General features: G+C 38.7%; 1 protein-coding gene across 1 annotated transcript in view; it reads left to right on the top strand.

Moving 5' to 3' along the window:
* Positions 1 to 1,840: 1,840 nt before the first annotated feature.
* Positions 1,841 to 10,000, top strand: part of LOC122135485 (LIM and SH3 domain protein 1-like) — a 10,390-nt gene continuing 2,230 nt past the window's right edge. The window contains exons 1-2 of the mRNA XM_042714935.1: positions 1,841 to 1,909; positions 2,446 to 2,540. Coding sequence (XP_042570869.1) covers positions 1,841 to 1,909; positions 2,446 to 2,540 — 164 coding nt within the window. The remainder of the gene's footprint in view (positions 1,910 to 2,445; positions 2,541 to 10,000) is intronic.

Below are 10,000 nucleotides of genomic sequence, written 5' to 3'. Positions count from 1 at the left end.
CTAATGTTTTAGGTTTATGACTAGTATCTGCTAAATCTTCATTATTGAGTTACGTTTCTGTTAAATTCCCTCATTACCGCCACAGCAAATAAAATATGTATATTTAATATAAAATAATTCATGACGAGCTGAGAAAACACGTCTGGTCTAATTATAAAACATGCATAATTAAAATAAAACCGACTGAACGAATCTTAATTATTAATCGCTAGTAATTAAATATTTAAGTTCCTAATTATTTATAGTTATTTATAGAACAACTTTCTTCCCAGTGTTCGTTTGTGTACAGTGGCAGTGTACATTAGTATCAGGTAGAATACTATAGTATTTTTACCCACTGATCTATAGGATTATATGGATTATGTATTATAGATCAGTGTATGTGTACCATGGTATTTACATGGTAAAACAGATTTGATGTATTTGATGTTAGGGAGCAGCAGATGTCGCTGTTTCACACGAGCTGAAAAATGAATAAACATGAGTCTCTCATGATTACATAATCAACACACACACACTAACACACACACACACACACACACACACACACACACACATACTAACACACACACACACACACACTAATGAGAGTTACTGACACACACACACTAATGAGAGTTACAGACACACACACTTGCATTAGTTGTCTAAAAAGTGACAAAAAAAGAAAGTGACGTGACATTCAGCCAAGTATGGTGACCCATACTCAGAATTCGTGCTCTGCATTTAACCCATCCGAAGTGCACGCACCACAGAGCAGTGAACACACACACACACACTGTGAAACACACACCCGGAGCAGTGGGCAGCCATTTTATGCTGCGGCGCCCGGGGAGCAGTTGGGGGGTTCGATGCCTTGCTCAAGGGCACCTAAGTCATGGTATGAAGGTGGAGAGAGAACTGTACATGCACTCCCACCCACCCACAATTCCTGCCGGCTCGAGACTCGAACTCACAACCCTTCGATTGGGAGTCTGACTCTCTAAACCATTAGGCAACGACTTCCCCACCGGGGACTCTCCATAGGCGTAATGGTTTTTATACTGTACAGACTGTACCTAAACCTATCCCTTACATGAAACTTTCTGCATTTTACAATCTCCGAAAAACTCATTCTGTATGATTTATAAGCTTTTGTAACCATGGGGACACAGTGACACAAGTCCCCAGTTGGAGTGTATTCAGGTTTAAGTCCCCACCAGTTTAGAACCCCCCCCCCCCCCCACACACACACACACACACACACACACTAACTTATTTTTCCTTTTCTGATTGACGCGCTTATATAACACCCAAATGCTGTGTTTAAACCATTCTGTCTTTATACTGTATAGTGAGCACCCCCCCACCCCTCGCGCGCACACACACACTCGCTCTTTCTCTCTCTCTCTCTCTCTCTCTCACACACACACACACACACACACACACACACTCTCTCTCTCTCTCTCTCTCTCTCTCCTCTCTCACACACACACACACACACACACTCTCTCTCTCTCTCTCTCTCTCTCTCTCTCTTGCCTCACAGTGCTTTGATACAATTTCTTTCTTTCTCTCTCTCTCTCTCTCTCATACACACACACACACACACACACACACTCTCTCTCTCACACATCTCTCTCTCTCTCTCACACACACACAAAAATATATCTCTCTCACACACACACACACACACACTCTCTCACTCTCACACACACACACACACACACTCTCTCTCTCTCCCACACACACACACGGGCGCGCGCACCGAACGCGTCGAGACGCGTGTGATGCTCAGCGCGGCGCTCAGCGGACCGTGACGCGGATCTGTTCGCATCTGAGGATCAGAGCTGCGGCGAGGATGAACCCTGCGTGCGCGCGCTGCGGGAAAACCGTCTATCCGACCGAGAAGATCAGCTGCCTCGACAAGGTGCGAAAAGAGTTGATTTACCTCATTTCCACACGAACTCGCAACTGGAGCAACTTTATCAGAGCTTCAGCAGCAGAACCGTGTTTTATATAAACGAACCGCAGCTGTATGTGATGCGTGTAAATCAAACTTTACTATGTGTTTTCATGCGTCTTACATAACGAACGATGTTTTATTCATAATCTTACAGTCATGAGTGACATTATAAAATGTTGTCTAATTAAATCTATTCAAGACAAAGCAAATTAAATATAAACAGACAAACACCGAGCCTTTCTGAAACTAGCAGGGTGTTTTGGACACAGTACCGCATTAATACCATGGTATTCTCTGAAGTGTTTGAAAATGACAGTCATCCAGGACCTGACTGCATCCCTGAAACATTATTGATCTCTTCAGCTCTGATGCTCCTGTGTGTCAGAAAGAGACCGGACAGTGTTTAATCCACACACTGCCTCCTGTGATTATTAAAACGATGTGGCATTATTAATTGCTCAGAATCTGCAGTAATGATGTGATGTCCTGCGGTTTTTCAGAACTGGCACAAAGGCTGTTTCCACTGTGAAGTGTGTAAGATGACGCTCAACATGAAGAACTACAAAGGCTACGACAAGAAACCCTACTGTAACGCGTGAGTGTGTTTCTCCTGTCGTGATGAAGTACAGTGTGAGGATGAGGAGTTCATCTGCCGAGTGTTAAGACCTCTTCACAACCAGAACCAGAACTATGATCATAACTACAGCAATAACTATAACTATAATGAAACCTCTAATGATAACTCTAGCTGTAATGGGAACCATAACGGTAACTATGATAAAGTACTCTTTACAGTAATTATAACTGTAATGGTGACTATACCAATAACTATAGTCATAATGATACAATACGGTAGCAACATTTTAGGTTTTTACGGATTTAACTTAAAGTTACATTTAAAAACCGTATTTCATTAACTGATACAATGTTTATATATCAGTTCTGAAATCTGTTTAGTAGTTTTCCTTTGTAATACACTGATAACCACCAAAATCAGCTGGTGAAGAGAGTCACATGATGAACCAAACATTTAACAACATTAGATGTAACATACAACCCTAATGAACATAACTGGTGAGAAAAAAACTAAGAAACAGTTATTTCAATGAAAAAACATCAGATGTGAAATGTAACTCTAGGAATGTCAGTTTACGGATTGTCACTGTAAATTATGCATTCTTTTTCACTTTCAAAAACTTTATTTTACTGTAAGATTACATGAAATATGCATTACAGTTTTTCACACTTAATAGGTTTTTACTGTAGCATTTTTAGTCCTTTACCGTTAAAATCACTATCGTTTTTTACAGTGTAGTGATAACTGTAACAGTAACTACAATTATAATGGTAACTGTAACTAACTATGTCAGCATCATAAACGTTGCAGATTTGTCATCTGTCACTTAATTGCTGGAGCTCTTTAAAGCAGGATGGATTCTGATTGGCTGTCAGTGTTTTTATTATTCATCAGCTGTAAAAAATACGGATCTGTGCCGTTGTCATTATAGTAGTGGTTTGGATTGGCTGTAATCTAGAGTTATATAGCTGTGATTCGGACGGCTGCTGATGGTGTCGTTTCAGTTTTGTGTAACTGGTGACATTCACAGGTAACCCTCCTCCATCTGTTTTGAGTTCTCATCAAAGCACGTGTCCCAGTGTGTTTGTTATCCTGTGCGGAGACTTTATGAGAAGGGAGTGATGTGGAGTCTGGGCTGCTGGACGGGACGCTTGTTTTCAGGACAAACACTGCTGTCTCCTCAAGAGTTTCTGCTCTGGTGAACACACACACAGTCATCAGAACCTGTTTAACTGTGTGGCTGGGCGACTGAGCCGTGTGTTCATTAGGAGTCAGGTCACATGGCCGTGAGGGTTAATTGAGTGAATATGTTGTAAATGTCCACGCTTATGAACCTCCAGCAAATTGTCATGTGGCCTTTTCTTTATTTGCTGTTGATTGTGTTTGAATGTCAGTTTGTTATGACCTTTTGCACATTGTTGGTTGATCTCATTACTCAGTGTGACATTTCTGAAACAGACGTTTGACATGATTAAGGAACCGCTGCTAACCGTCTGACATTAAAGACAAACACTGAACACGCAAACTACTTAAACTCACAATGCCTTTGAGAAACGCAGCCCAGCCCGTCACATTCCTGCATAATCCCATAAGATGAAAGTGAAGAAACGAAGCATCACATGAACGTCCTGGAGCTCCTCCAGCGGTGTAGTTCTTTGGTTTTACAGTGATTTCCGCACTGAACGATCAGGTCGTTATTCAGGTCGGTGAGAGCAGCAGCTCAGTTCTGCCCAGCTGTGTTTCTAGAGTTTTTTTTATCTGTGAATGATATGGTAGTTGTTTAGTTATGCTTATAAGATGCTGTGGCAACTGCATAGGTTTATTTTGGAAACATCCTATAGCACCTTAACAACTGCATAGTCTGTGTTCAGATGTTTGTTTGTGTTCAGGTGTTTGTCTGTGTTCAGATGTTTGTTTGTTTGTGTTCAGATGTTTGTCTGTGTTCAGATATTTATTTGTTTGTGTTCAGATGTTTGTCTGCGTTCAGATATTTGTTTGTTTGTGTTCAGATGTTTGTCTGCGTTCAGATGTTTGTTTGTTTGTGTTCAGATGTTTGTCTGTGTTCAGGTGTTTGTTTGTGTTCAGGTGTTTGTTTGTTTGTTTGTGTTCAGATGTTTGTATGTTTGTTTGTTTTTGTTTGTGTTCAGGTGTTTGTTTGTTTGTGTTCAGATGTTTGTCTGCGTTCAGATGTTTGTTTGTTTGTGTTCAGATGTTTGTCTGCGTTCAGATATTTATTTGTCTGTGTTCAGGTGTTTGTTTGTGTTCAGGTGTTTGTTTGTTTGTGTTCAGGTGTTTGTCTGTGTTCAGATGTTTGTTTGTTTGTGTTCAGGTGTTTGTTTGTTTTCAGTGTTTGTTTGTATGTGTTCAGATGTTTGTTTGTTTGTGTTCAGATGTTTGTTTGTTTGTTTGTTTGTGTTCAGATGTTTGTCTGTTTGTTTGTATGTGTTCAGATGTTTGTCTGTTTGTTTGTTTGTGTTCAGATATTTATTTTGTCTGTGTTCAGGTGTTTGTTTGTGTTCAGGTGTTTGTCTGTGTTCAGGTGTTTGTTTGTTTTTGTGTTCAGATGTTTGTCTGTGTTCAGATATTTATTTGTTTGTGTTCAGATGTTTGTCTGCGTTCAGATGTTTGTTTGTTTGTGTTCAGATGTTTGTCTGTGTTCAGGTGTTTGTTTGTGTTCAGGTGTTTGTTTGTTTGTGTTCAGATGTTTGTTTGTGTTCAGGTGTTTGTTTGTGTTCAGGTGTTTGTTTGTTTGTGTTCAGATGTTTGTCTGCGTTCAGATGTTTGTTTGTTTGTGTTCAGATGTGTTTGTCTGCGTTCAGATATTTATTTGTCTGTGTTCAGGTGTTTGTTTGTGTTCAGGTGTTTGTTTGTGTTCAGGTGTTTGTTTGTTTGTTTTCAGATGTTTGTCTGTTTGTTTGTTTGTGTTCAGATGTTTGTTTGTTTGTGTTCAGATGTTTGTCTGTTTGTTTGTTTGTGTTCAGATGTTTGTTTGTTTGTGTTCAGGTGTTTGTTTGTGTTCAGGTGTTTGTTTGTGTTCAGTGTGTTTGTTTGTTTGTGTTCAGATGTTTGTTTGTGTTCAGGTGTTTGTCTGCGTTCAGGTGTTTGTTTGTCTGCGTTCAGATATTTATTTGTCTGTGTTCAGGTGTTTGTTTGTGTTCAGGTGTTTGTTTGTTTGTGTTCAGATGTTTGTCTGCGTTCAGATGTTTGTTTGTTTGTGTTCAGATGTTTGTTTGTGTTCAGATGTTTGTTTGTGTTCAGATGTTTGTCTGTGTTCAGGTGTTTGTTTGTGTTCAGGTTTGTTTGTGTTCAGGTGTTTGTTTGTTTGTGTTCAGGTGTTTGTCTGTGTTCAGATGTTTGTTTGTTTGTGTTCAGGTGTTTGTCTGCGTTCAGATGTTTGTTTGTTTGTGTTCAGGTGTTTGTCTGTGTTCAGATGTTTGTTTGTTTGTGTTCAGGTGTTTGTCTGCGTTCAGATGTTTGTTTGTCTGTGTTCAGATGTTTGTCTGCGTTCAGATGTGTTTGTTTTGGTTCAGTTGTCAGGTGTTGTCTGCGTTCAGATGTTTGTTTGTTTGTGTTCAGATGTTTGTTTGTGTTCAGATGTTTGTTTGTGTTCAGGTGTTTGTTTGTTTGTGTTCAGATGTTTGTCTGCGTTCAGATGTTTGTTTGTTTGTGTTCAGATGTTTGTCTGCGTTCAGATGTTTGTTTGTTTGTGTTCAGGTGTTTGTTTGTGTTCAGGTGTTTGTTTGTTTGTGTTCAGATGTTTGTTTGTGTTCAGGTGTTTGTTTGTGTTCAGGTGTTTGTTTGTGTTCAGGTGTTTGTTTGTTTGTGTTCAGATGTTTGTTTGTGTTCAGGTGTTTGTTTGTTTGTGTTCAGATGTTTGTTTGTTTGTGTTCAGATGTTTGTTTGTGTTCAGGTGTTTGTTTGTTTGTGTTCAGATGTTTGTTTGTGTTCAGGTGTTTGTTTGTTTGTGTTCAGATGTTTGTCTGTGTTCAGGTGTTTGTTTGTTTGTGTTCAGATGTTTGTCTGCGTTCAGATATTTATTTGTTTGTGTTCAGATGTTTGTCTGCGTTCAGATATTTATTTGTTTGTGTTCAGATGTTTGTTTGTGTTCAGGTGTTTGTTTGTTTGTGTTCAGATGTTTGTCTGCGTTCAGATATTTATTTGTTTGTGTTCAGATGTTTGTCTGTGTTCAGGTGTTTGTTTGTTTGTGTTCAGATGTTTGTCTGCGTTCAGATGTTTGTTTGTTTGTGTTCAGATGTTTGTCTGTGTTCAGGTGTTTGTTTGTTTGTGTTCAGATGTTTGTTTGTGTTCAGATGTTTGTCTGTTTGTATGTGTTCAGATGTTTGTCTGTTTGTCTGTTTTCAGATGTTTGTCTGTTTGTTTGTTTGTGTTCAGATGTTTGTTTGTTTTGTCTTTTTTTTTTTTTTTAGGTTTTTTTTTTTTTTTTTTGTGTTGTTTTGTTTGTTTGTGTTCAGGTGTTTGTTTGTTTGTGTTCAGATGTTTGTCTGCGTTCAGATATTTATTTGTTTGTGTTCAGATGTTTGTCTGTGTTCAGGTGTTTGTTTGTTTGTGTTCAGATGTTTGTTTGTGTTCAGATGTTTGTTTGTTCGTGTTCAGATGTTTGTTTGTTTGTCTGTTTGTCTGTTTTCAGATGTTTGTCTGTTTGTTTGTGTTCAGATGTTTGTTTGTGTTCAGATGTTTGTCTGTTTGTTTGTGTTCAGATGTTTGTTTGTGTTCAGATGTTTGTCTGCGTTCAGATGTTTGTCTGTTTGTGTTCAGTTGTTTGTTTGTGTTCAGTTGTTTGTTTGTGTTCAGATGTTTGTTTGTGTTCGGATGTTTGTCTGCGTTCAGATGTTTGTTTGTTTGTGTTCAGGTGTTTGTTTGTGTTCAGGTGTTTGTTTGTTTGTGTTCAGATGTTTGTTTGTTTGTGTTCAGATGTTTGTTTGTTTGTTTGTATGTGTTCAGATGTTTGTTTGTATGTGTTCAGATGTTTGTTTGTTTGTGTTCAGATGTTTGTTTGTTTGTTTGTTTGTGTTCAGGTGTTTGTTTGTATGTGTTCAGATGTTTGTTTGTATGTGTTCAGATGTTTGTTTGTTTGTGTTCAGATGTTTGTTTGTTTGTTTGTATGTGTTCAGATGTTTGTTTGTTTGTGTTCAGATGTTTGTTTGTTTGTGTTCAGATGTTTGTTTGTTTGTTTGTTTGTTCGTGTTCAGATGTTTGTTTGTTTGTTTGTTCGTGTTCAGATGTTTGTTTGTTCGTGTTCAGATGTTTGTTTGTTTGTCTGTTTGTTTGTGTTCTGTTTTTTTTTTTTTTTTTTGTTTTTTGTCTGCGTTCAGATATTTATTTGTTTGTGTTCAGATGTTTGTCTGTCTCTTTGTTCAGATATTTATTTGTTTGTGTTCAGATGTTTGTTTGTGTTCAGGTGTTTGTTTGTTTGTGTTCAGATGTTTGTCTGCGTTCAGATGTTTGTTTGTTTGTGTTCAGATGTTTGTTTGTGTTCAGATGTTTGTTTGTGTTCAGATGTTTGTCTGTGTTCAGATGTTTGTTTGTGTTCAGATGTTTGTCTGTGTTCAGATGTTTGTTTGTGTTCAGATGTTTGTCTGTGTTCAGGTGTTTGTTTGTTTGTGTTCAGATGTTTGTTTGTGTTCAGATGTTTGTTTGTGTTCAGATGTTTGTCTGTGTTCAGATATTTATTTGTCTGTGTTCAGGTGTTTGTTTGTTTGTGTTCAGATGTTTGTTTGTGTTCAGATGTTTGTCTGTGTTCAGATATTTATTTGTCTGTGTTCAGGTGTTTGTTTGTTTGTGTTCAGATGTTTGTTTGTGTTCAGATGTTTGTCTGTCTGTTTTCAGATGTTTGTCTGTTCAGATGGTCTCAAATGGAGCTGAAATGCATCATTCATACAGCAGCAGAGTTTCTCTTTCATCTTTATATAATGCAGCTTATATCACACGAGTGCTGAATTATATAATAACACATCATTAAACACATGGCTGTATGTATGTATGTATATGTGTGTGTGTGTGTGTGTGTGTGTTTGTGTGTGTGTGTGCTGTTAGTTTTGAGTTTGTGCTAAGGGGTTGAACTCAGGCGCTCACAAGAATCAGACTGAGACCACAGATAGACGTGTGTGTGGGAGACTCGTGTGTATGTTCAGCAGGATCTGTGATCATCGGCCTGTGCTTCATATGGAGAACGTGTTCAGTGTTTAGTGTATACTTAATCCACAGAAGAACCTGTAAAACAACCCATAAACACAGTGCTCGTGTGTGTGTGTGTGTGTGTGTGTGTGTGTGTGTGTGTGTGTGTGTGTGTGTGTGTGTGTGTGTGTGTGTGTGCTTGAGTGTTAAGTGTGTGTGTGTGTGTTTGTGCACCTACTCAGGTCAGTGTGCAGGCTGATCCAAGTGCTTCGGTCATCCATATTTCCACACAGCATCAGTTGTGCTTCATCTCTGCACTTGTTTGTGTTTAATCACCTTCTCAGCGATGAACGACAGAGAAATGCAGTTTATGACGGTAGTGTTAGGTAAAAAAAAAGTTAGCCTGAATGCACTGTAAGTCACTTTGGATAAAAGCGTCTGCTAAATGCATAAATGTAAATAAATGTAAATGTAGTGTTATCCAATACAGTGAATGTGAGGAGAGACTGCGAGTGTTTTCTCATGTGATTCAGGACAGATCATATTTGATATGATAGCATATACAGGGTATGAGCAGTAGGTGGAATGTTTTGTTTTGTTTCTTTATGAACTGATTCCTCTAGATGAACAGCAGCTGTGTATGTCAGAGGATTCAGTCCTGGACCGACTGTGAGTTCATGAAACATATGAATCTGTGTGAAGCTCCAGAGAAGAGTTTCACTTGCTCAGGTGTGTGTGTGTGTTTGTGGGCCGTTGCTATGGAAACCTCTTCTTCTGTCCGGTCCATTCAAGCGTGGTCACAAGTGATGTCACATCAAAGAGGAAGCGCTGGTTTGTGTGAAGATGAAAACAAATGAGCCTAAATGATTAACAGAGCAATTGATCTCGCTCACAAACTCTCCTTCTGTTATTTCCTTCATTACGATGCAAATCAGGACAGAAATTCATGCTCTTCAGTTCCGGATTTTACAGTTTAATCACTGTTGCTGCTGTAAAACAGAAGCTGCTCGATTCTCATGAATGAACGAGTGTGACACACACATGAAGACGTCATGACTGACTGCACATTTGCAAGCAGCTTTTATGCAAACCATCAGTTGTGTCACTGAGAGCCTTTCAGGTTTTTGCCTATTATTTGCCTTGGCAAATAACCAAAATAAAATACATGTAAACTTGTTATAGTTTATTTATATTGGCTAATGTTCATGTTATTTAAAGTAACAAAAACTAAACTAAAGTTCCATCTCTGACCTGAGCGACTCTGAGCCTGTGTGTCGTCAGGACTGATCGAGTGTGTTCTCTAGTAAGTGTGTGTTGGTTGAGACGGAGCCGTGATGGTCACT

This window comes from Cyprinus carpio, chromosome A24 (assembly GCF_018340385.1).
Source record: "Cyprinus carpio isolate SPL01 chromosome A24, ASM1834038v1, whole genome shotgun sequence".
Lineage (NCBI taxonomy): Eukaryota > Metazoa > Chordata > Actinopteri > Cypriniformes > Cyprinidae > Cyprinus > Cyprinus carpio.
This window is presented reverse-complemented; position numbering and strand designations above follow the sequence as displayed.